General features: G+C 42.1%; 1 protein-coding gene across 2 annotated transcripts in view; it reads right to left on the bottom strand.

The window, feature by feature from the left end:
- LOC311261141 (uncharacterized protein) overlaps positions 1–27,723 on the bottom strand; it is a 28,921-nt gene continuing 1,198 nt past the window's right edge. For both annotated transcript variants that reach the window (XM_084359541.1, XM_084359542.1), the window contains exons 4-9: positions 24,501–24,560; positions 23,676–24,314; positions 23,514–23,570; positions 23,368–23,427; positions 2,924–4,129; positions 1–2,773 (exon numbers count right to left, since the gene is read on the bottom strand). In XM_084359541.1, the coding sequence (XP_084215667.1) occupies positions 1,029–2,773; positions 2,924–4,129; positions 23,368–23,427; positions 23,514–23,570; positions 23,676–24,314; positions 24,501–24,560 (3,767 nt within the window). In that variant the 3' untranslated portion in view covers positions 1–1,028. The remainder of the gene's footprint in view (positions 2,774–2,923; positions 4,130–23,367; positions 23,428–23,513; positions 23,571–23,675; positions 24,315–24,500; positions 24,561–27,723) is intronic.

Below are 27,723 nucleotides of genomic sequence, written 5' to 3'. Positions count from 1 at the left end.
TGAATTGTTTTAAGTTGTTTATTTTTATTTAACATGGAAGAAAACAAAGTAAAATATAAACATTCAGTCTATAATGTCATTTTCATTCATCTGATGAGCAGTTTATATGTTAATATATAATATTTGACTTCTAAACATTTCATTTCACTTACAAACATCATGTTCTTTCTCATATTCTTTCTTTACTGAGCTGTTGTCTGTTTTTAATCTTTAAAAATAAATCACAAACAATAAAAGGAAATATAAAAGAAAACAATCATCAAAAAAGGAAATTATTCACAACTCAAGCGTGCAGAAGAAAACAGATAAAACATCATAAAGACTTTCTACAAAGGGAAAATGTGATGACATTGTGCCGACCCGTTTTCACAATCACAGAACAGAACAGAATTTCTTTCCACAGCAGTGCAGTGACATCAGTCCGTCCACTGGGTGGCACATGAGAAACACAAACAAATAGTAGTTCAACTGTAGTTAACTGCTCCTCTCTAGATACTTGTGAACCAGAACTACTTAATGACTGATGTCAGAGATTCATATTGAAAAAGTTTCCTTCCTTCACTTTTCTCCTGTGTTGTGTGAGCTGTAACTCCAGCCCTGTGAGCCAGTTAATACATGTATGTGAATGTAAAGACACGTTTCTGGGACACATCCAGTCACATCTGCACCATATTGACTTCTACTTTGTTGTTGTTAGATGATGAAATCATTCACTTCAGTTATGAATCTCTTCAACTGAAACAACAGTTACTTGTATTTGTATTCATTTGCAGTTTTACTGTATATAAAGAACTTTGTCACTGTTTTTAAAGATGCTCTATAAATATAAAGTTATTCTTCTTATGAATAATCAGCTAAAACCTCGTCTGAGATCAGCTGTGTATCTGTTTCTTCTCCAAAGTCTGAGACAGTTAACTGCTGATTAAGCTACTACACTACTGTTGCTATGGTTACCTCCAGTTTAATCTTGTACACTTAAATATGTTGACACCTGACAGCCAATGAGAAGTGTTTCCTGTGTCCATGGTCTACATTACAGTACAGTACGAGTCAGATTTTTTTTTGGACTGCTCTGGTGAAACCTGTCTTCTTTGAATGGTTAAGTCCATGGAAGCAAGCGATAAGCTAACTACAGTGAACCATGAGTCCTCTTCAGTCAGGAGTTTCTGTATCAGGTCACTCATTTGTTTTTCATGTTGTTCCTGCAGATTTTTCTTTTCCTCTTCAGTTCTCACCTGTTTCATTTCTTCTTCATGTTTTTTCAGTAAGTCATCGATTTGTCCCAGATTTGCTCTCTTTCTGGTCACACATTTCACCAGGTCAGAAACTTGACTGAGATGTTTTTTCTTCATCTCTTCTTCTTTTTTCCTCATTTCTTCGTCATTGTGGACTTTAAGAGCCTTTAAGAGGTCGTATTTCTCATCTTTGTCTTTCATTTGTTCCTCATGTTCTTTCTTCTGATCTTCAAGCTTCTTGTTGTATTTCTCTTTGAACTCATTGAACTCTTCAGCTTTCTCTCTGGCTTCTTCTTCATTCGTCTTCTTCAGATTCTCCATTTTCTGCTTAAACTTCTCCTCCATGTCTTTCTTCTCTTTCTCCTCTTGTTCTCTTCTGATTCGATCCTCTTCTTTTCTTTTCTTTTCATCATTTTCTTTTTCTTGCTCATATTCTTCTTGCAGTTTTCTGAGTCTGGTTTGTTCCTCCTGTCGTCGTTTTTCCCACAATTCCTTTTGTTTTTTCTCCTCCTTCTCTCGTTCTCTCCTCATCTCTTCTCTGCTCTCCTCCAGCTTTTTCTCAATGTTTTCCTTTGATTCTGACTCTGATCTTATTTTTTGCTCCAAAGCTTCAACTTTTTGTTTCCACTCCTGTTTCTGACTTTCTTCCTCTTGTTTTCTCTTCTTGTCTTCTTCTTCTCTCATTTTCTTTTCTTTCTCCTGCTCCTTCTTAATGTTTTCCTTCATTTCTTTAAGTTGTTTTTCTCTCAGTTTTCTCTCCTTTTCTATTTCTGTTCCCTGTTCATCCATTCTTCTTTTCATCTCTTCCATCTCTTCCTGATGTTTTCTCTGAAGCTCCTCCCTCTCTCTCCTCATCTCTTCTTCCTTCTCCTTCAGGATCCTCTCCATTTCTTTCTGTATCGCTGCCTCGGCCTCTTGCAGCATCTCATTAGTGTAGCAGCTGCCTCCATTCGTCTTCACCATGGTGTCGATCTTGGTGATCAGCTCACTGACCTGCATGTGGTTTTGTTCATCATAGTTATCAAACAGGTGGTATCTTCCTCCACAGTCAGCGACTAGCTTTTTGAAAGAATCATCACATTCTTCTTCAATATATTCTTCAACAGATATCTCGTCTTTCTTTAGTTTATCTCCTCCAGTCAACAGAATGATGGTGAACCTCTCAGCATTCTTCCCGAAGCCTTCCTGGATACGTTTTAATGTCTCCTTCTCTTCTGGTGTAAATCTGCCAATTTGTATCACCAGCAGGAAGACATGTGGTCCTGGAGCCAGAAGACTGATGCATTTCACCATCTCCTCATTAACCTCTTCAGAGGACAGAGTTGTGTCAAACAGACCAGGAGTGTCGACCACAACGACTGGACGACCGTTTACTACAGTCTGTTCCTTCTGACAAAGTTTGGTGACTGATGTTTGGCTTGATTTGGCTTTAAACTCCTTTCTTCCTAGAATGGTGTTTCCTGAAGAGCTCTTCCCACAGCCAGTCTTCCCTATCAGCACAATCCTGAGACACTCTGGGCTCTGTTCTTCATCAGCACCTGTGAAACATAAAGACATGGAGTTACTTAAATATTACAGGTTTGGACAGTAAAGACTGTTTAATGTTCAGTGGATGTTTTGGGATAGGAGACTATAATTAAGATAAATATGATTTATTAGTATTTATATTGAAACTTTACCGAACTTACAGCTGATGATGCTTTTTGTTCTCAGGTCCTTCAGCTCAGCCTGCAGTGTGGAGATGTTTTCCTCTTGTTGTCTGATCTTTTCTATTTGAGCAAATGCAAATGTTTCTGTTGTGAAGCTGCACGGTTTGTCTTTGTTGGGTCTCAGTCTCATTTTATCCACCGTGTCCAACAGCTCTGGGATCTGCTGCTTGTCGTTGATGTTGAGAACAACAGATCTTCCTCCACAGCTCTGAAGGAGCTCCTGGATGTCTCCGTCCTTTCTTACAAAGTTAACAACAGCTGGAGCTGAAGGATCTGACTCCACAGTGAACAGAATCATGGTGAAGTCATTGACTCGAGAGCTGAATGTGTTCTGGATGGTCTTTAACTCTCCCTTGTCTTCATCAGTGAGGGGACCCACAGGTTGGACCAGGATGAAGGCATGGACGCCCTCAGGATCACAGAGGGAGATACAGCTGAGTGATTCCTCCATCACTTCCTCCTGAGGTTTTCCACACAAGGCAGGCAGCTCCACCAGGGAAACCCAACGTCCACACACCTCTCCCTGACTCTGAACACACTCTGATGAGTTGGAGACTGAAGGACCTAAAATGGCCTCAGCTGCTGAAGTCTTCCCTGCTCCTCTCCTCCCACACAGAACCAGGTTTAAAGCTGCTCTGATGTCTTCTGACTTTGGTCTGATGGTCTCCTCACTGAAGGTGAGGAAGGCTCCTCTGTTTTCATGGACAATCTTCTCAATCTTCTGCATTAATGACCAGTGGTTGTCTTCAGACATGCTGTAGTGTCTTCCTCCACAGTCTGTAAGGAGCTGATGCAGAGTGATACTTGATTCATTCTCCTCATGTGTAGTGATGACCATCGAGTGTTTAAAAGCATTTTGACCAAACAAACTCAGGATGAACTTCAGAGTTTCTCTGTTCTTCTCTGTGAACTTGGAAGGATTCACTAACAGCAGGAGAACATTTGGTCCAGGAGGACATTGACTGATGCACCTCTTCATCTCTTCTCTGAATGCTTCCACAGACAGACTGAAGATGTCTGTAGTTTTAACTACAGATGGAGGATTTCCTCTCCACTGTCTCTGGGCGGCCACAGCTTGTTTGGGATGTTTTTGTGAATGAAAATCTTGATTCTTCAGGATGAAGTTCCCAAGTTTTGTCATTTTGTCTTCACTCTTCCCCACCAGTACAATCCTGAGTGCAGACACTGTAATAAAGGAGAGGGGAAAGTCACAGTTTAGGGTTGATGGCAGGTGAGTGGAGACAAATTCAGACAAGAGGAAACAGGAGGCAGTGTGATGGCCCAGAGCAGTCATTCTCAACATTTTGTGTCTTCCATTAATATTACAGTTACTGCAACAACGTTTAATTTTTTGTTGATTCAGTCGGCCCCTGTGACGACCTAACCAACCGTTTAGATGGAAATCTGACGTGATGACAGGCTTTAAGAATAACTATTTTAATCAGATAATACAGAACCAGTCAATCTTCTCGCTGATGGCTTGTTTGCTTCTTTAAGTCATATAAAGGCATTAGTGTTAAATTCAGACAAATGACAGCAGCCAACCAAGAACCATTCTTACTCATTGTTCCAACTAGAAAAAAACAGCACCGCCGGCCAAGGATAAAATTTAAATTTAATTATAAAATTTAAATCTTACAACAGTTACTTCTATAACTACCTTCTGACACTTTTTGACATACTCCACACGGCAAACCTGGCGTTCTGCCATTGTAGACTGGTGGGCTAAAACGTCATGAAGTGTTAGATAGAATCCAAATGCATAGTGTGAAGGGTTTTTTTTCTGAACACCATAGCCATCCCCTCTAACTTTCGCAGCATCTTCTCTGGATCCAGAACGTGTTTGGTAAACACAGGGCAGCTTTGGCTCGTCCAGCGAGGTTAAAGACTAAGTGGGTGAAATCCAAACGTTTGTGTGCTCCCTTTTAGTAACAGCTGCGCAGGCGAAAGCTGATGCTTCCAGCAACACATAATGATGGGATTGCGGTGAAAAAGGTGTACAGCTGTTTTAATCTTCTCCTGTATCCGGTAGCTGTGGAACTGACAATATGTTCAGGTGCACTCTCAGACAATCGGAGATGGGAGTTTCAAACCTGGGGGAACTGTGACAATCAGGCGCCACCTACTGGACATTGGTGTCAGTGCACTTTCCTTTGCTTACCAAGCTTTGTTAGTGCAAGGAGGCCGCATTTAAGCTTTGGTCTACACGCAGGCCGCTCTGTTGTCAGAACCATGTGGTGAGGGTCCCAACATTCCTCCTTTGGTCCACAGAGCGAGGTGCTATCTGCAGTTTTTGGAGCAACTAAGGGCCGAACAGTCCATGTAGGTGGTAACATGGGAGTTAAACAAACTCCCATCTTCGATTGTCTGAGAGCGCACCTGAACACATTGTCAGTTCCACAGCGACCAGATACACGGAGAAGATAAAAAAAAGCTGTACGGATTTCTTAATTTTTGTTTGGAAATTAAGCACTCATAACTCACCAAAAAGATTCAGATGTGGTTTGTAGATTGCTGTAGTGTAGTAGTGGTTAGTTTTTCTTTTAGCCCTTAAATAGTTTACATGCTATTTCAATTCTGAGGTCACTAACACTATTACCTTGGCTATCTCCCCAAGAGGTGCTGTAGCCACCTCATTAACATCCTAACAGGATAGGTTGCATGAGAGTAATTAGAATAACACCTAACAAGTAAGATTTCATAGGTAAAGCCTCTCACCTGTGCATCAGCATCAGCAACATAGCAGCCACTCACATCAGAGTTCTCAACGGGTCGGGTCGGCCCGACAAATCCGACAGGACCCGCAGGTTCGGGCCGGGTCAAAATATAAGCAAGTTACTCGGGTCGGGTTCGACCTCGGGCTTAATTTTTTCCGCTCAGTGAAAAAAAAAACCAAAAAAAACATTTATTAATCATCGCTGCTGTTCACCGTAAAGAAAGTCTGGCTGCTGCATGCACGTGCATCATGGAGGGGGGCGGGGGCAGTTTGTATTGTTAAAAGGCGTGAACATTAAAGGTTGATTTGAATTCCCGTCTGCTGGTCATGATAATACATGTATGAGAAAAAAAAAAAAAGGGGGGGGTGGTGGGGCGGCCGTTGGGCCGCGGGCTGGGTTTGGGCAGATAATTCATGTTGATGTGTCGGGTTACATTGGGTCCGTGCTTTAAAAGCCACGGGCCGGGTCGGGTCGGGTTGTAATTTTCAGGCCCGTTGAGAACTCTAACTCACATAAGTTATTGAACCCACTGGCTGTCGCCGCTATTTCAGTTAAATGAGTTGACAAAACCCCAGTGTGACAGGAGCCGAAGCTCCTCACGAGCCAGTCTCCTCGAGCTGGGCTCCTTTGCCTCTACATAGAGGAGAGAGGCCACCTAAATAGCTATAAGGTTAGCACCCCTGATGAGACACTACAGGAGCTAATAAGCTATGTTAATGACCCAGCTGGAAAGCAATGCACCATACCAGAGGTGCTTGGACAAATAGCGCTACTATACCAGTGCAAAGCCCAGCTGCAAGCCGCAGCGAGACAACACCAATACACACATCGAGGCCACCCCAGTCAACTCAGCACCACCAATGGCCTGCTTGGTGGACACAGGTGCCCCACCCCAGCATATTGTGCCCCAGTCCATTCTCAGCCACACCACCGTATGCTTTGTCACTGTAACCCCACCCCAAAGGGAGCAAGGTTACCACCATGTCCGGAACAGCATAACTGGTTCTGGACCCCCATTCACGGGTATGCACAGTGTGGCTTACATCCGCTTCTTGAACAGGCTTCATCCCCACCGTGAAGGTGGGACCATCATTCTGATCGCTTTAGTGATATGAGGGATGCGTGCAGTTCAGATGACTCAGATGACACAGGTCCACCCTGGGAACATGGCCTGCGCATTTGTCAGATTGAATCCCTCACAAGAGACATGAGAATGCTTTAACCCAGACAGCCTTGAGTCAAACATTAACTGGGTTTCCATCCAAATGTATCGAATTTAAGAGCGGATTTTGTGAAAATGCGCAAAAAGCAAATGCCAATTTCTGCCCGTTTCCACTCATTATTGTTTTGCGATTATTGGGAGAGGAGGAGTGCGCTGTGAGATTATGTCATAGGAGAGCATGAATGTATCCATGACAACAGTTGACACTCAGCTGACACTCAACATCATGGACAATTTATGGCGAACCTGTCGGCTCTTTGGAGAACATTAGCTACAATTTTGTCAGCGTTCACAGCCTACAAAACCCTCCTAAAGAGGAGAAGGAAAAGAAGATTTTGACTTTTGGGAAGTCGTCGTCCAGCAGCACTTCACCCACAAACTCTGGCTCAAACATTTTCGGGTGTCAAGGGCCACATTCGAAGATCTTTGTGCTATAATCGGGCCATTTGTGGGACCACTTCTCCCGAGCAGTGTGCGAAATTAACCCATGAGACCCCCGAAAGCCTCAAAAGCAAAATTTGAAGGGGGTCTCAAATTTTGTCAAAAAATTTAGCCAGGAGTGTCCATGTCTTCATGACACTCCCACCAGGAACCTGAGACAACTATTCTGCACTTTGTCATGCTCTGTGGGATGATTATTCATTGTACACTGACCCTGCCTCTGCCACCCTTTCTGCCTTTGCCATCATGCAAAAGAAGCATGAGCCTCCCAAAGAGTACTATAGGCACCTGAAAGCCGCATATTTCCAAGGATATAATGCACCAGGGCTGCAGGAGGAACGCGCTTTCAAGTCGTTGTTGAACCTCCACGAGACCGTACGCTATGGCGTCATCGTGCACTGCAGATCGAGAAACCTCAACATGCAGGAAATCCAAAAGAATGCACAGGAGGTATGGGAGATACGTGTGGGCCCGGCCAGAGAGCCTGTGGACAACGCTAGAGTTTTGGGGATCGAAGAGTTAGAAAACTCAAACCAACCCCAGAGCCAGATAGGATGAAGACTGCAGAACTGTTCTCGTCCAAGAATGGGACACCTCCCCTCCTAGTTCCACACAGTCTTTTAACCCTCTTGACCACCTTCTTTCTTGAAGTCAGCACCTGTTGCACACACCTCAGCAGTGGTAGGGGGGTGTGTTAGCACCTTTATTCTTGATGTCAGTTTGTAGTCCCAGACCAACCAGTCACCTTGCCCAGGAGTCTAGAGGGCACCCACCAAGGTCCTTGTCTCTTTGAGAGTGCTCTTTCTGTACTGCCTGTGAGCACACAGCCTCCACCGGCTGGCAGCCAGAACTCTTTTGAGGAGCTGGCCTCCTCATTGGCAACTGCATTCGGTGAATTCGGTGCCTTGAGAGAACAGTTAATAAGGGACCGTATAGTGGTAGGCATACGAGATGCTAGGCTATCAGAAAGCTTACAGTTAGATGCAGAATTAACATTAGAAAAAGCTATTATGAGAGTAAAGCAGAGTGCAGCAGTGAAAAAACAACAGCCAGTGCTGAGAGGGACAGAGCAAGCAACTGGACAAGTGGAAGTCATTTATAAAAAGAATAAGAGGGGACAAAAAGGGACAAAAGAGAAAAGTGGCACACAGTCTTCAGGATGTGGCAGATGTGGAAATTCAAAGAAACACCTGTGGAAAGACTGCCCCGTGATGCCGAGTGTAGGAAATGTCACAAAAAAGGACATTTTGCAAAGAAATGCAGATCAGGCTGCGTTGTCCATGACATTACACAGGTGCAAATGGAAAGTAACGAAAAGGAGGACTTTGCTTTCTTAGGAGAAATGCGCTCAAAAGAAGCCAATGAGTGGATTGAAATGCTACAGTTGAATGGGGATGAGACTGTTTTCAAACTGGACACTGGGGCTGAGGTCACAGCAATCCCAAGCAGCATGTATTCCATTAAAAAGCATGGGACACTGCAACCAGCACCTAAAGTACTGTGTGGTCCAGGCAGGCACAGGCTGGATGTTAAAGGCTGCTTTAAAGGGAAGTTGACAATAAAAAAGAGATCAACAGAACAACTTGTTTATGCTGTTGGAGATCTGTCTAAGCCCCTACTCGGCCTCCCTGCAAAAGAAGCCCTCAAACTAATAAAGCGTCTCCACATAGTCGAAGGCCAAAAGGAGGATGTCAAAACCCAATACCCCACAGTGTTTTCTAGCTTAGGGAAATTAAAGGAGCCATATAAAATTGAACTGGAGCCAGACGCTGTCCCATTCGCCCTGTCATCGCCACGTTGTGTGCCCCTGCCTCTGCGGGACAAGGTACGAGTAGAGCTGGAGCGTATGGAGGACATGGGTTTGATTTCCAGAGTGACACAACCCACACCGTGGTGTGCTGGTTTGGTAGTGGTCCCCAAGCCTCGTGGGAAGATTCGGTTGTGTGTCGACCTGACACATTTAAACAAGTGGGTATGACGAGAGAGACACATCCTCCCAGCAGTAGACCACACACTTGCCATGCTGGCAGGATCGAAAGTATTCACAAAGCTGGACGCAGCTTCCGGATTTTGGCGAATCCCGTTGTCAGAGGAGAGCTCACTCCTAACAACTTTCATCACCCCGTTTGGGCGATATGCCTTCAATCGCCTGCCCTTCGGATCTCATTGGCTCCTGAGCATTTCCAGCGTCGCATGTCACAGATGCTAGAGGAGCTGCTGATGATATACTGGTGTATGGAGAAGACATACATCAACACTATGAGAGACTCCATCAGGTACTGAAGAAGCTGGAAGGTGAGGGACTGACCCTCAATACTGAAAAATGTGAGTTTGCAAAGAGCAGCATCATGTTTCTGGGCCACAGAGTCACAGTAGACGGCGTGATGGCGGATCCAGGCAAGGTCAGAGCAATAATGGACATGCCTGAACCAACTGATGTTGAAGGGGTGAAAAGAGTAATGGGGATGGCCAACTATCTGAGTAAGTTTTTACCCCACCTGGCCTCATACACCCGCCCAATCAAAGACTTGCTGTGTGAAAAGAATGAATGGTGCTCGGAGGCGCCACAGAAGGAGGCGTTTCATAGACTTAAAACGGAACTGAGTTCATCACGTGTGCTGGCCCCGTATTCTCCTACGGCAGAGACATGTGTTTCAGCTGACGCCTCATCTTTTGGGCTCGGGGGTGTCTCAAAAGCAGACGGAAGGAACATGGAAGCCAGTCATGTTCATTTCTAGAGGACTGTTGGAGACAGAAAAACAGTATGCACAGATCGAAAAGGAGGCCCTGGCGGCTACGTGGGCTTGTGAACGTCTCTCATCATACCTCCTGGGACTGAAGTTCAGATTGGAAACTGACCACAAGCCTCTTGTGCCACTGTTCAGCACCAAGGCACTAGATGAGCTCCCACCAAGAGTGATGAGGTTCCGGCTGAGGCTGCTCAGACTCAGGTTTGACATTGTAGACACAAAAAGAAGAAGAGGATGAGGCAGAGGTTAAAGTGTTCGTGGATGCAGTCATTCAAAGCCTCCCTGCAACAGAAGCCAGGCTGACAACTATACAGGTGAAACAGAAAGCTGACCCTGTCTGCACCAAGCTCATCAGTTACTGCAAGACCGCGTGGCCTGAAAAACATGACCTCCCACCAGAACTGGGACCATATTGGCCTGAAAGAGAAAATCTCACCTTGGCTGGAGAGTTGCTACTCAGGGGCCAGAGGATTGTGATTCCTCACTGCATGAGACAAGAAATTCTCCAGGATCTTCACAGTGGACACCAAGGTATTGTCAAGTGCAGAGCAGGGCCCGCCAGTCAGTGTTGTGGCCAGGTCTGTCTGTACACATCAGTCAGATGGTGGAAAACTGCAGTACATGTTCACAGCACAATGCCATAGATGTCGCAAGTTTTTAGGGAGTGTGCAATTGACATGCTGACTGCAGGAATGTCCACCAGAGCTGTTGCCCGTGAATTGAATGTTCATTTCGTGAGGCAAATGGTGGTCACACCAGATACTGACTGGTTTTCTGACCCCCCCAGACCCCCCCAATAAAGCAAAACTGCAATTTCAGTGTGGCCTTTTATTGTGGCCAGCCTACGGCACACCTGTGTAATATTCGTGCTGTCTAATCAGCATCTTGATATGCCACACCTGTGAGTGGGATGGGATTATCTCGGCAAAGGACAAGTGCTCACTAACACAGATTTAGACAGATTTGTGAACAATATTTGTGGGAAATAGTTCTTTTGTGTATACAGAAAATGTTTTAGATCTTTGAGTTCAGCTCATGAAAAATAGGAGCAAAAACAAGTGTTGCGTTTATATTTTTGTTCAGTGTATATACACACATATATATATATACACACATACACATATACAGACCCTTTCCAAAAAATTTGAATATCATGGAAAAGTTTATTTATTTCCATAATTCCATTAAAAAAGTTAAACTTTCATAGATTATAGATTCAGGGCCCACAATTTAAACGATTTCAAGCATTTATTTGATTATTTGTACATAATTTGGGCTTCCAGCTCATAAAACCCACGAAAACAGGAATTCAAAAAATTTGAATACTGCGAAGAAATCAGCCCAAAATTTAAATTGCTTCACTTTAGTTCAATTGTCTCAGTTCGTTTCAATATGGGGAAGACTGCAGACTTGACAACTGGCCAGAAGACCATCATTGATACCCTCATAGGATGGGTAAGCCACAAAAGTTCATAGCTAAGGAGGCTGGCTGTTCACAGAGTGCTGTGTCCAAGCATATCAATGGAAAGTCTAGTGGAAGGGCAAAATGTGGCAGGAGAAGATGCACCAGCAGAAGAGATGACCGTGGGCTTCAGCCGATTATCAAACAGGGAAGATTCAAGAATCTGGCAGAGATCCAGAAAGAGTGGAATGAGGCGAGTCACAGCTTCAAAAACCACCACATTCAGACGCATCCAGGAGATGGGCTACAACTGTCGGGTTCCTCGGGTCAAACCACTTCTGAGCCTGAGCCAACGTAGGAAGCGTCTCAACTGGGCCAAGGAGAAGAAGGACTGGACTGTTGGCCAGTGGTCCAAGGTCCTTTTTCGATGAAAGTAAAGTGTGCCTTTCATTCGGGAATCAAGGTCCAAGGGTTTGGAGGAAGACGGGTGAGGAACAGAACCCAAGCTGCTTGAGGTCCAGTGTGAAATATCCACAGTCAGTCATGATTTGGGGTGCAATGTCCGTGCAGGTGTTGGTAAACTCTGCTTTCTTAAATCCAAGGTCACCGCAACAGTCTACCAGAATGTTTTTGAGGACTTCATGATTCCTTCTGCTGAGGATCTGTATGGAGATGCAGATTTCATCTTCCAGCAGGACCTGGCCCCTGCCCATACCGCCAGAAGCACCAAAACCTGGTTTGATGCCCATGCCATCACAGTGCTTGACTGGCCAGCCAACTCGCCGGACCTAAACCCCATTGAGAATCTATGGGGTATTATCCAGAGGAGAATGAGGGGCACCAGACCCAAAAACAAAGAAGAGCTGACAGCAAGCATCAAGGAAATCTGGGCTTCCATAACTCCCAGGCAATGCCACAGGCTGATTGCCTCAATGCCACGGCGCATCGAGGCAGTGATTAAGGCAAAGGGATTCCCAACCAAGTATTGAAGATTGACATATCGTTTTGAAATTACCATATTTTGATTGATTTGATGTGATCCTAATTTCTTTCTTTTTTTCTGCAAAAACTGAGAAGTAAATGGTGATTTCTTCACAGTATTCTAATTTTTTGAATTCCTGTTTTCGTGGGTTTTATGAGCTGGAAGACCAAATTATGTTCAAATAAACAAATAAATACTTGAAATCGTTTAACTTGTGGGCCCTGAATCTATAATCTATGAAAGTTTAACTTTTTGAATGGAATTATATAAATAAATAAACTTTTCCATGATATTCAAATTTTTTGGAAAGGGTCTGTATATACATACATACACATATATATACACATACACACATATATACACATTCATACATATATACACATACATTATATATATACATACACACACATTATATATATATATATATATATAAATTGAAATGACGATTATGGTTTGTGAAAGCTGGACTATATTTTATATTCATATTTTAAATGTTTTTATTTCTTTTTTTAAAGGTAACTGTCAAAATTGAACGGTTTTTGGTTTTAAGTGTTGAAATGAACATTAGGGCCCTCTCTCTCTCCCACCCTCTCGATGACAAGTTACAGTGAAACTCTTTGTAACATTAGTAAAATAGAGAAACTGTAGAGATGTGCAGGACACAGTCATTAATTTGAGCTGAAAAGCTAGCAGTAGCTGTCTGTTTGATATCAAGACACATGATCTGGAAACATGTGATTTAGTGGATTACATTGTTGGAATCTGTTCTGTTTACAATGGACAGTGTGCTGCTCTGTGTCAGCCTCCAATAAAATCAGCTCTTCCAATTTTTAATGTTACTCCGGGACCATAAAGATTTAACGTGACATAAAGTCTGTCGCGCATGTATAGCTGTTGCATGTCTAACGTTAACGTACAGAAGTTACCTGTCTGTGTCAGTTTGTTTACTTTTGATTACAAGGGGGAGGGAGATGAAGAGGATTGTGATATTTTCAGCAGAAGTGGCCCTCAAATGAGGTTCTGAGCTCTGACCTCCTTGGAGATGTGGGTGGTATCCTGGAAGCATCCATTTGAGGACTCCATAGTTTTTCTGGGGGACTTCAATGCTCGCGTGGGCAACAATGGAGAAACCTGGTGTGGGCTGATTGGGACGAATGGCCTTCCTGATCAAAACCTAAGCTGCACTTTGTTATTGGATAAATTGTAAGTGTACTTGGTAACGGGCCACCTTAGGCCAAGGTCGATGATCAACTTTGTGGTTGTATCATCAGATCTATGGCCTTATGTTTCGGACACTTGGGCGGGGAGAGGAGGAGAGCTGTCAACTGCTGTCAAACCATCTGGCAACTCATCTGGCTCTGTACCTCAGCCCTTCTGAGGACTGTATATAAAGATGAACATCATGACAACTCCCCCGACAGCAGATATGTCTTTTTACCAAAAGATGGTTTCTTTCATTATAGCTAATTCTTATCACACTGTACAGTATGTTCCAGTATTCAATGTTCTGATCATTTTAGTTTTAATTACTTGTTTGATGCTGTAAAAAGGGGGTGTGATGTCATTACTGACAGCTGAGCACTGCACGCGATTGAGTCAGGTGGCTGTATGGGTGGGACCTTGTTACTGTGGTAAGATGGGGATGCTCATATCTGTGATATTTTGGCTACATTTTTGTTCAGTTGGATGAAGTAGAGACGCATCATCCATTTTTTTTTTTAGAACTTAATTTTTATTTATTTTGACAACACGACATATTCATTTCCCTTTATGTACATTTTTTTTTTTTTTTTAAAGCAGCGCAACAAAACAACAAATAAAACATAAAATCAATTACACACATCCAAAGTGAAAGAAAGACAAGAAAAAAAAAAAAGTAGAGGAAGATAAATTATGGAATATAATGCAAAGAATGGCAATATAGTTAACGATAATTTAAAGGAATTCATAAATAAAATAAATAAAAGGGAGAGAAATCCACTCTAGGTATCAAATTACATGATGTGATGGTGATGTGTGTACTTGATCAAAGGTCTAATGCTACAAACTTATTGTATTAGCAGAGCTATGACAGGTTTCCATCGTTTAATAAAAATAGGTTTTTGAAGTTTTAATGAATATGTTATTTGCTCCATCTGGTAAATGTCCCATATTTTCTGGATCCATACATTGTAGGTAGGAGGATCTGGCTTTAACCACCTGATGGTTATGCATTTTAATGCTGCTGTGAGCAAAATGTTTAAGAGATATTTCACATCCCTTCCTTCTATACCCTCAGGAATTGCTCCCAATAATGTTATTATAGGGGTGTGTGGAATATCCCGCTTGAAAACCTCTCTGAGAGCATCAAAAACATCCTTCCAGAATAGGCTCAATTTGGGACACAGCCAGAATATATGGGTGTGATTAGCATTCTCAGTGCCGCAATTCCTCCAACATGAGCTACCATGTGCTGGACCCATCTTAGATGTTATTGCTGGTGTTCTGAAGAACCTGGTAACTACTTTCCACTTAAATTCCTTCCATGTGTTCGAGTTTGTAGCAAGGTGTGCTTCAGTACATATCTCCTTCCAAGTGTCAAGTGATATGTTTTTGTTCATCTCCGCCTCCCATCCCAGTCTTATATCTTCAGAGTTATATACATTTGTTAATAAGAATATGTTATATAATTTACTAATTATTTTCTTATCTCCATGACTTATTTGTGAAATGAGAAACTTTTCTATAGGGGTAGGTCTTATAAGTTTTCCCCAGTCTTTGTGTGTCATCAGAAAAGATCTCAGCTGCAGATATCTGAAGAAGTCTGTCCTGGGGAGATCAAATTCATTTTTCAACTGTGCGAAGGTTTTCAAATTGTCATCCTTAACTAGCTGGTGCAGATAGTTTAGGCCATGGTCTGACCACTTCCTAAAACCAGAATCTAAATTATTAGGAGTGAAGGTCTTCATAAGTCCAATGTTTGTTAATGATGAGAGTAACTTTGGCAACCCAAAGGCTGACCGTATTTTATTCCAGATTTTTAAAGTGGTTTTGGTCCAGTCCGCCATTTCTTTTGTAGGAGTGTCTAAAAAGGCTAAGTTTTCCAGATACTCTGGGCACATACTTTTCTCAATATTAAGCCAACGTGTAGAGGTATCATTCTGAATCCATACTATAAGTGGCTTCATCTGTGCAGCCCAGAAATAATATCTTAAGTTTGGAAGTTTGAGACCTCCATCTGATTTCGGTGACTGTAGAGTTTTAAGTCTAATTCTGGGGCGTTTTCTTTGCCATATAAATTTTGATATCATTTTGTCAAGGTCATCAAGGGTTCTTTTAGGAATTTCCACTGGTAGCATCTGAAATAAATACAATAGTCTAGGCAAGACGTTCATACGGATACTTCCCACACGACCCAGTAGGGAGAGCGGAAGTGAGGACCATCGTTCTAAGTCATTGCTAATGTGCCGAATTATTTTATTGTAATTGACATCATACAAATTGTGCAGGGATTGGGGTATATAAATACCAAGGTATTTAATGCCTTCTCTAGGCCACTTAAAACCACTTTGTAACTTAACATTTTCTGAAACAAGACCGTTCACATCCATAGCCTCTGTTTTGTCTACATTAACTTTATATCCAGAGTAGTACCCATACCTAGAGATGAGCTCCTTAAGATATGGTATAGTGGATATGGGTTCTCTTAAATACAGTAAGACATCATCTGCATAGAGTGATATTTTGTGTTCTTCTCTATTTATTATAATCCCTTTTATGTTATTATCATCTCTAATGAGCTGGGCTAGTGGCTCAATGCTAATAGCAAATAGCAAGGGTGATAAAGAGCAGCCCTGTCTGCATCCTCGTTGTAGTGTGAATCTCTCTGATCTGTATCCATTAACCCTAACAGCCGCTTGTGGGGATGAATAAAGTGTTTGTATCCAATCTATAAAATTGGGGCCAAATTTGAATCGTTTTAGTGTTTGAAGTAGATATCGCCAAGACACACGATCAAATGCCTTTTGCGCATCTAAGGATAGGATTACTGACTCTAATTTCTTATCTTTCTGATGGGATATTATGTTTAGCAAACGTCTTATGTTATCGCCATAATATCTTCCGGAGATGAACCCCGTTTGATCAGGGTGTATGATTTGAGTAATTATCTTGTTAACACGTCTGGCTAAGATTGCTGTTAGTATACGCACATCTGCATTCAGCAGAGATATTGGCCTATAAGACTGACAATCGGTGGGGTCTTTACCCTCTTTATGAATTACTACTATGGTTGCCTCATTCCAAGATGGCGCCATAGTTTTGGACTCTAGGGCATGTCTATATGCTTTTAATAACAGGGGTGCCAGCAGGTCTTTAAAGGTTTTATAAAATTCATTGACAAATCCGTCCGGACCTGGGCTTTTGCTATTCTTAAGTGTCGAAATCACCTGTCTTATCTCCAATTCCTGTATTAGCTGATCTAGTTCCTCAGCTGTTGAGTTTGTTAATTCAGTTAATTTTATATGTTTTAGGTACTCCGATAGTTTTGCATCATCATCGCATGTATCTGTATTCTTATATAATGATTTGTAGAATTCTGCAAATGCCCCTGCTATTTCGTTCGGTTTTGTGGCCATATTTGCTTGAGATTTTATTCTATGTACGACATTTGAAGATTGCTGCTTTCTCAATCTAAAAGCTAATAATTTGCTTGCCCTGTTTCCATATTCATAATATTTTTGATTTGTAAATCTTAAGCATCCCTCAATCTTGTCTGATAAGAGGCTATTAAGTTGTCTGCGAGTTGCATTTAGGTCGTTGGTGACACTAGTTGTTGCAGATTGTTTATGTTTATGCTCTAACTTTTTTATTTTATCTTCCAATTCTCGCTGTCTTGCCTCCCTCTCTCTTTTCCTCGCAGATGTGAACGAGATGATACGGCCCCTGATATATGCTTTGGCACAATCCCATAATATTAGAGGGTTAGTTTCTGGTGAGGCATTGGTATCTGGATATATTTTGAATTCTTCTGAAATAAAGGAAATAAATTCTTTATCATTACGGAGAGAAGTGTTGAGCCTCCATTGTTTAGTTGTTGGTCTGCGTCCTATATCCCATTTCAATAAAACAGGTGCATGGTCAGAAATAGTGATAGGCAATATCTCAATGTCTGTTATCCTATGCAGATCTGCTCTTGGGGTGAAGAAATAGTCTATCCTAGAATAAGATGCATGTCTGTTTGAATAGAAGGTGAAGTCCCTACCTCTTGAAAACTTACTTCTCCATATATCGACCAGACCTGCTTCTGTAATTTGATATTTAAGCATTTTACTCATTCTGGGCAGGGGGGCTTTAGAAGGCGGTTGCCGATCCATTAGCTGAGACATTACACAATTAAAATCCCCTCCCAGTAGCAGTAAGCCAGTGCTATACTTTAATATTGTATTAAACAATGTTTTAATAAATCCGGGCTCATCTTCATTGGGTGCATACACATTTATTAAGGATACCTCTACACCGTCAATTACTCCATTAACTAAAATATATCTCCCCTCTGTATCCTTATGCATCAAGGTTTTTGTAAAATTAATTTGTCTGTGTATAAGGATGGAGACTCCCTTCTTTCTCCCTGAGCGGTGAGAAGAGTAGTATACTTTATCTGCCCATGACTTTAACTTCTCGTGTTCCACGTCAGACAGGTGCGTTTCTTGTAGAAATGCTATTTGGCAGTTCATTTGTCTTAGCTGGTTTAATATTTTCTTTTTCTTAATTGGACCATGAAGACCCTTCACATTATAGCTTATGATTTTTAATTTATCCATTATTCACAGAGTTTTGATTTTTGCTGCGATTCTGAGGAGGAACGGAAGGCGGCGGAGAACATAATGTATGCCATGTCTTATTACATGAGTTTTATGGAGTGTGATCAAGTAATACAACCAGAAAGAGTGGACAAAGCAAAGGCAGATGCTGCAGCTGCGTAAGGGTTTTTTGACTTAAACAAGTAGGATAGTGCTGTAGATGAATAGAGGGAAAGACTTTGTTATTATATTTAACTCAGGATCCCTGGGGAACAAAGGGACCAGAACAAGAACACAGAACCAGTTATAACTATAGTTAGAAGATATAATGATACTTGGGACCTTGTCCCTAACTGCTAAGTAAGCAGCAAATGTGCACAGTCTAGGTTGGATTGAACTGTGCTTCAGGTGCGCTAAGACAAAGAAAGAAGAAAGTAAAAAGAAAATGATCATCATTCATTCATTCAGGCTCCTGCACAATGTAAATATATCAAGTTAAACAGCTCTTTGCAGCTTTGTAAACAGAAATTACTTGTATAATCAAGCTCTGAAAAAGAGTTGGAAGTAGTCTGCTCTTACTTTAAAAAACTTAGGATAAATGATAATAATGAGGACTACTATAACCTTATATTGCTCATGGGGCAGGCTGATGCATGTTAAATGAGATATAGATTACACTGTTAATGACCCCATGTGAAATTTCACAAGTGAACCGGTATGATAACAGAGAGGGGAAAAGAAAGAAACAACAACAAAAAACGTTGCTCGTAATATGAGAGTCACTCGTCATTATCATAACCGGTTCTTACTGTCAGTGTCACATGTTGAGGATACACTCAGCCTTCCATCTCGGTTGCTGGGAGGATTTTCTTCACATAGTCCATGGCCTTCTGCGGGTCCACGAACTCCTTGTCCTCGTCCCGGTGCGTGATTCGAAGTCTGGCTGGATAGAGTAAGCCGTAGCGGATCTCCTTCCGACCTCGAAGTGCTTTCCGTACATCCGTGAATGCAGCTCGAGCTTTGGCAACGCTGGCGGTGTAGTCGGGAAATATGGCAATGCAGTGTCCATTATAAGACAGTGGAGCTCCGTCCCGGGCTTTTCGTAGGATCTCCATGGCATCTCCGTCGTAGTGTAATTTAGCGATTATCACGCGTGGCCTCTCTCGGTCTCCTAGGTTCCTGGTGGCCAGTGCACGGTGTGAGCGGTCCACCTTTATATCCCGGTCCAGCTGTAGGACTTCTCTGATGATTTTAGCGACCGCTTTACGGGAGCTGGAGTTCGGTTGCTCTTCTATGCCTACAATCCTGATGTTGCCCCGTCTCATTCTTCCCTCCATGTCCTCACACCGATCTTTGAGAGTTGCCACCTGGTTTTTAAGGCTGGATACCGTGGCTTGCAGCGAAGTCACTTCGTCGGACCATGTTGATAATCCACCCTTCATATCCTGTATGTCTGTTTTGATGTGGTCGACTTCTGCCCGCATTGCTTTCATATTGTTGGCGACTTCAGACCTCATTCCTTGTAATTCCGATTTAAGTGCGTTGAAGTCATCCGTCAGCGCACTTTTGAGTTCGTCCCTTATGATTTTAGAAATCTCTCCCCTCAAGGAGGATAAGACCTCCTTTTTAATATCTTCGGCAGTCATGGTTAAGTTTCCAGGCCGGGTGGGCGAGGGTTGATTTGGCACAGCTGGTGTATGCTGCCTCGTGGTTCTAGTAGACCGTTGGCTGTTAGCATTAGCTTGGCCGCCGTACTTGTATTGTTGAAGCTTTTCCGCCATTCAAATCGACGCTCTGCGTGCAGTTCGGCCGTTTGCCTCCCTATGTTGTCTTTCGTAAACGTTTGGGCTGAGCTTCACGTATTTTTTAGCTGTTTTTGGAAAAAATCTTGTTAATTCTGCAGGAGCTCTGAAAAATGCTTCTTACGCCATGTCTTGCTCACGAGCGCCCGCATCATCCATTTTTAAGTCAATGTCTGAGGTAGTCAAAAAAATCAACATTGGAGGAAGCGAAGACAAAAAGTTTGCATTAGAAAAACACTGTGTGGGGCGACATCTGTGTCAATTGCATTATGTCTCATGCTCAGTGTGTGAGAGTTGGTAGATGAGACATGTACATAGAAAAGTATGGGTTGAGAAATGTCTGATTGAGGCATGCTGTCTATCGGATATGATTCTGATAACAGCCCACTCATTTCATGGAAATTGTTGGCAATACATATACGACCTAGATAGACTCATGGCCTCCATTAGTGAATGCTGATTCACCATCTGGTCCCTCAGATATTTCACCTTCCTCTGTTTCAGCCAGACTCACCAAGAAGATCTGATCTCTACTGAGGGCACTCTTTTGGTCTAAAAAATTAATCACATTCCAGTATTGCAATACTAAGTAATGCATTGTGGCCCGATGCATACTACACATTCATAGATAGTTGTTGGGACCGTCCACATGGTTCTGACGTCAGATCGGCCCGCGTGCAGCTCAATGCTTAAATGCATTGCCCCGCAATGACCCTAAAACCTGAACGCATCAGTTTCCGCCGCACCGGAGGAGATAAATACAGCGGCAGACCATTTTCAACGCAGTCCCAGAGTTACGTGTTGCTGGAAGCATCAGCTTTCGCCTATGCAACCATTACTCAGAAGGGGGCCTACAGATGTCTGGATATTTTGGCGCTAGGCCGCAGTCTTTCATCTCGCCGGATGAGCTAAAACTGCGCCGTGTTCACTAAACACGCTCCGGATCCAGAAAAGCTGCTGTGCAACCAGGCTCTCTTTACCTACCTGCAGAAGGAGGATATTTTTATTTTTACTCAGAAAACGCCCGCTTTTGCCCGTTTTCTTATTGCCCGTTGACTAAGCTGTTTCAACAGTCAATGCAGGATGCTACAATCGCCTTTAATCCACGCCGAGGAAACGAGCTGGATTAAGGAAGACACGACTACCAGTGAGGCTTAATTAGTGTCAGGGCAGATACTATACAGTGTTTCCCCTACCGTTGTATAGGGGGGGCGCCCCGCCCCCCCAACGGGACCCCGCGCCCCCCCTGAAAGTCAAGTTAATGATGTCATGTATATCACCAAATCACAACAGGTCACTTTTCCTATAGAACAGGTCTGGACCGTGTTCTTTTAATAAATAATGATGTTACTGATCTAATTTAAGCGAGGATATTTCATTTCATTTTCTTCATCGTCGCGCATCTACGCTTCTCCTCCGCTCTCTGTTTTATGATGGGCGGAGCTTCGCACCGGCGTACACACAAACAAACACGTGAACACACACCTACAGACAGACACGGAGAGAAGAGGACAACATGTCGCGTCGATCCCCACTGCCTGAAAAACAGGCGAAAATATCCACGTTTTTTAAGCGCACTCAAAGTGATTCTGGCGAGGCAAACGTTAGCTCTGCTGCTAGTCAGCATGGCAGTAGCATTATGAGGTCAATGTAGATCAGAGAACTGTCGGCTGATGTTTATTGACAGATTGTCACACTCTACAGCCAATGGTATCGTTAACAGCGTGTGCTCGCCTGACCAATGACAGTGTAGTGACCCACACGGGGCGGGATCTCAACACGGAGCGGCGCTAAAGTTTAGCTGCTTAGCTAGCAAGGACTCGTCGCGCTGCTACGTTATCAACTGAGTTTAGTCAGCACGTGAGAACTCGTCTGACACGGAGAGTCTGCTGTTGTGTGCTACATGTGTGAAATAACAACTATAGTCTGGACTTTGTCTGCAGTGTATCTGTGTAAACGGCTTCATTCAGCGTCTCTCCCTCCCCTCTGGCACCGTAAGTTACCATGGTTACAGGACCGCCCTGAAACTTTATAATGATGATCAATAAGAAGTTTTTGGTTAGTTTGACTGTACAGAGTCATGAATGTTGCCTGATTGTAGCTCAATGCTTAAATCTTGTATTATAACATATAGAACAGTGATGACAGAAAGTGATAACTCGCCATCAGACTGACAAGGCTGCAAAAGTTGCTGTTTGTATGATGTATTTTTCTGTTAAACGATAAGAGGCTCACTTTAAACAATATTATTAATAAGAATGATGATGAGAAGAAGTAGAAAAATAGTGTACTGAAAAGTTCTGTATATGGTTGATTATTTGAAAGAGTAAAACTTGAGAGAAGCTTGGCAAAAATAAAGAAACAGTTTGATTTCATAGATTGAAAATTACATTGAAAAGACAAAAACATTTTTAAGTGCGAATAGAACAGCTGTTCAGATCATCCTCCTGAAAAACGCTCAAATATTTAAACTTGATGTCTGCCCCCCCCCCCAAACTCGTCAACCTAGGGGAAACACTGCTATAAGTTAGCATGTATTGTATGCTTGTGAGCTACATTGTTTGTTTGCGAGTTTTGTGGACCGCCGTGTCCCTCTTTTTATTGCTGTCAGTTTAACGTGGTAAAACATGTTGTTTGCTTTCTCTTTTCGCTCATCACGAGCTGATTTGAGCCCCTCCACGCCGTGGAGCGGGAGTGTTAGCTTAGCCACCATTAAGGGCGTTAGCCCTTTGTCTCTGTCTTCCTCTCTCTCTCTTTAACTAACTAAAATAGACTTCCATTCTTCGTAATGGCGGGGTTTCCCATTTTTTCTAAAGACCCCGCTATTCCGAAAAGGCTATTGGGGAACCCCTGCCCCTAACCCTATTGAGAAGTAATTGGAACTTGAAAGTCGGATTTGGAACAGCGGTGTTTCAGAGTGGGGGTGTCTCGCAATGAAAGACCGTCCCCGTGTGGGTTGTGATATCTCCCTTTTATGATTTCAGAGACGCCTCGTGGTAGCACGGCCACCTTTTGTGGAACAGTAGGTCACTTTCCCTACAAATTCATCTCGTGTGCAACCAAAGTGCACGAGGCCAACGGTGGTGTAACCATTGCCGTTGTTCAAATCTCTATTTACATTTAAGGTGAACCCTTTTTATGAGACTAATTTTGGTCTGGTTATTGGTCCCTGATTTCAGGGTGGTGCCCCGTTTTAACGATTTGAAAATTAATTTTATTAATTTTTATTTATTTAATTTTAATAATTATTTTCAATAATTTTTAATTTCTAATAACCACACCTGCCCTACCATCGAATACCATCTTAGCAGTATTGAATTTACTTACACTGGTTGCTCGTGCTTTCCGCTGGTGATGGAGTACGTGACGTGAACAAAGGTTTCATCACTGTTAAAAGACAAAACCATCAGTATCAATTACAGTAAATCAACTTCCTCTCTAACTGCATTATAACTATGTGTAAGTGTACTCACAGCTGGTGAATGGTTTTTTTACTGAATTCATTCTGGTTGACATGAGATGTTTTAGCCCTATAAAAAAGAAAAACACCATCAACTGAAAGAACCTGAACTTATTGAAATCTTATCATGGATGAGATGTTTTCATCACATTATAAAAGTAGTTCTGTCACTTACCAGCACCTCTAACAGGATCAGAGTTGACGAGGACTCCTTCACCTTGTTTCAGGCTTTGATGACCAGCAGGTAAATCAGATGTTACGTCTTTGAAAACATCACAGCTCACATGATCCCCATTATTCTCCTTCACCATTGTGTCTATGAGTGTCAACAGCTGTTGATGGTCACGGTGCCACAGCGAGTTGGATCTACACTTTCTCATCATGTCTCTTAACGATGGATTTGACATGTAATTTTCCATCAGACCTGGACTCTCCTCTCTGGGTGTTGACATCAGAACCAGTGAATGATCAAATGATCGATCACTGAAGTGTTCAAGGATTGATTGCAGTCTCAGTTTGTGTTCCTCAGTGAAGTCTTCAGGCTGTAGAACCAGCAGGAACACATGAGGTCCAGGATCAGAGAGTCTCACACAGGTTTCTACATGTTCTGTCAGCTTGTATTCAGACATGTTGGGATGCAGCAGATCTGAAGTGTTGATCAGAACTATTTCTTTCTCCTTTAACATTGCACTGACTCTCAGGCAGCGGTCTGGTTCTTCCTCAGTGTTGAACACAGTTGTTCCCAGTATGAAGTTCCCCACTGAACTCCTCTGAGACCAGCTGTTCCCCAGCAGAACCACCCTCAGCTCAGACACTGCAAAGACAATTACTTTAATTATCTAATCACCTTCATCAAGTAAAATAATATGATTACAGAACTGCTGCACTAATAACAATTACAGTAAACAGCTTTTCTAAACTCTGAGAATGATAAACTATTAACACTGAATTTAAATCTTATTAAACAAGAATAATTCTGACTCAGTTCAGTTTGACTCACTGTTAGGAGGCAGAAGTTGAAAGCTGTTCCTGCGTTTACGAGGTCGAAGTTCATCTGTAACTATAAGATACAGAAACATAAACATTCCTTCAGTCATTCTCTCTTTTTCATGTAATCTCTGGTGGACATGATTTGGACACAATGGCATCATTCAAATGTGCAGTTATTGTGGGGTTTTGTATTAATAACTGTGATTTACCACTTCTCTACTCTTAAGAATATCTTCAACATGATCTAACTGATATTTTATGATACAGCTTTCTAGCTTAGTCTGTTTTGATCGTCAACATTCATTTTAACACTTAGAATAACTGATAAGGATTCTGGGCTGATGTAACTCTACCAGACTCTTCAAGCTGACTTTTTACTTCATAAAGTTCCTGTCCAAAGCATTTGATGGTTTAACTAATTGAGTATTTTATTAATAATACAGAATTTATTGTGGAAGAATTCTCATTCAGTTTGACTCAGTTAGGACGCTTGAAATCAGGGCCGCTGCTGCGCCTCTTTGTATCTACATCATCATCTATACCAATACAGAACAACACACATCAACCCTACAATCATACAACTTTTAACAAAGGTAGGAGAAACAGCAAGAAACAGTGGTGGACTTTACTTTGCCATGGCAACAGTGGCATACTTAGTCGCCGCGGCCAGTAGCTCCCTAAAACTTTGCTACATTTCTGTTTTAATTTGCTTTTTTTTGGGCTTTTTCTCCTTTTTTACTGAAGCACAGAGAGAAATACACTTGTCAAAATCAGAAATGGAAGTCTGGAGTTTGGATAAAGTGCAGCAGACTGTGAGACGATCCCTGTAAACAGCACTGTCTGACCACAAGTGATGCAGTCAGACCAGGAAGAGGGGATAGAGAGCCGGGATCAGAGTTTACATGATGTACAGAACACATCGGTGAAGCGAGATGTCTGCACAGAACACCCAGCAACAGTGTGTTCACCCTGCTGCCATCTGACAACAGATACAGAAGTATCTGCTGCTGTACCACCAGACTACAGAGCGCTTCACTCCTCAGACTGTGAGGCTCCTGAACTCATCCTCAACACTCCACCATAAAAAATAGTTATTTGTAGGATGGTGCTTTACCGTTCAAAATTTCTAAAAATGGCTTTAAATATTTAGGCATTAACATCACAAGGGACATGCAAAGCCTTCACCAAGAAAACTTCTGTCCGCTATTTGAGAAAGTCAAATTAGACCTAAAGAAATGGAAACCACTTCATCTGAAAGTGAATTGTATAAAAATGAATGTGCTCCCCAAGTTTCTTTACCTGTTTCAATGTATCCCACTTTATCTTCCTAAATCTTTCTTTAAATCTATTGATAAGGCTTTAATTTCATTTATATGGGACGGGAAAAAGCCTAGAATTCGGTTAGATCTGTTACAGAGGCCTAAAAACCAAGGTGGCTTAGCTCTCCAAAATATTTGTCATTATTATTGGGCCTCAAATGTTCAAAAAATCATGTATTGGCTCCATACTCCTGACGCAGACTGGTGCCAATTTGAAGCTGCTTCTTGCATCTCCTCCTCTCTTAAAGCCCTGGTCACCTCCAGCCTACCCCTCTCTTTCTCACAATACACTTACAATCCTATCGTCATAAACACCCTTAAAATATGGGCTCAATTCAGATGGAACTTTGGGTTTAAAAACCTTCTCCATCTAAGTCCCATACACAATAATCACCTTTTCCCCCCAGCCAGGTTAGACTCTGAATTTATTCTCTGGCAGAGACGAGGCATTCATAATTTTAAGGATATGTACATAAACTCTATTTTTGCAAGCTTTGATGACTTATCGCACAAATTTGGCCTGCCTCGGTCTAGCTTATTTCGATATTTCCAAGTCCGCCACTTCCTTCAACATCATGATCCCAACTTTCCATACATAGCATCACCTTCTGGTTTAGATGATCTGTTAAAATCCACATTCAAGACTAAAGGACTTATCTCAAGAATTAGTGATTGTATAACCTCTTTTAAAAACACGACACTGGCAAAGATTAGAGCAGATTGGGTGGATGAACTGGGGGAAGACTTGGAAGAGGAGATATGGGAGAGCGCTCTCTTAAGGGTAAACGACAGTACCTCCTGTGCCAAATTAAGAATCATACAATTCAAGATTCTACATCGCACTCACTACTCCAAAGCAAGACTGGCTAAAATATACCCAAACACAGATGCAAGCTGCGACAGGTGTCGAAACACTCCTGCTGATTTAACACATATGTTTTGGTCATGTCCAGCCCTGGTAACCTACTGGTCTACCATCTTTAAAACGTTGTCAGAAGCATTGAATATTGATCTTCAACCCAACGCAGCTTTGGCCATATTTGGTACCACAGATAGGAGACATGCAACATTAAGGAAAAGTTATAAAAACATAATTGCTTTTACGACGCTGCTTGCACGTAGAAGAATATTATTACATTGGAAATCAAAACATCCACCCAAAGTGTCTGTGTGGTTTAGTGACATGACACAATTTATACAATTAGAGAAGATAAAATATACTCTCAGGGGGTCTAGGGACAAATTCTTCTCTGTCTGGGATCCGGTGTTGAAGCATTTGGGTAAACTTAAAACTGTGCCTACTTAATGACCATTTAGCATCCATCTTGTATTTGTGATTGTGATCAAATCCATGTAAACCTTGTCTTCTTGTTTGGTGCACAGCCTCAGTATTGGCGAACTCATTTATGTGCTTTTTGTTTTGCTTTGTTTTTTCTGGACTGGTGTCCCAACATGTTCGTGGGGGAGGGGGGGGGGGGTATTATGTTATATAAATATGAGCATTGTGATACTTCTGTATGTCTATCTATGTACAATATTGTTGATGCTCAATAAAAAGAAAATGAAAAAAAAAAAAAAAAAAAAAATAGTTATTTGTGTAGCATAAAATGATGACAACTTACATTTGATTGTACAAGAAAAGGAGGGTCTGAGGGGAGGGGCAAGTCTGGATATTTATATCTATCTGATGAGACTTGAAATGAAAAGTGTAAATGGGGTCAAAGACTCAGGTCTCAGTTTTAGGCCTGAGCTCTAGTTTACAGACGTAGTAAATGATTGTTGAAGTTAGACTTTGTTAACAGTATTTAGTCACGTTAAAGACTTGATCAGAGGCAACATTTCATCAGATTATAGATCACAGCACTTCTTTAAATCAAACTGCAAATAAGGAATAAAATATGATGCTTCAGGACT

Source organism: Pagrus pagrus (genome assembly GCF_965226575.1).
Source record: "Pagrus pagrus genome assembly, chromosome: 8".
NCBI classification, from domain to species: Eukaryota; Metazoa; Chordata; class Actinopteri; order Spariformes; family Sparidae; genus Pagrus; species Pagrus pagrus.
This window is presented reverse-complemented; position numbering and strand designations above follow the sequence as displayed.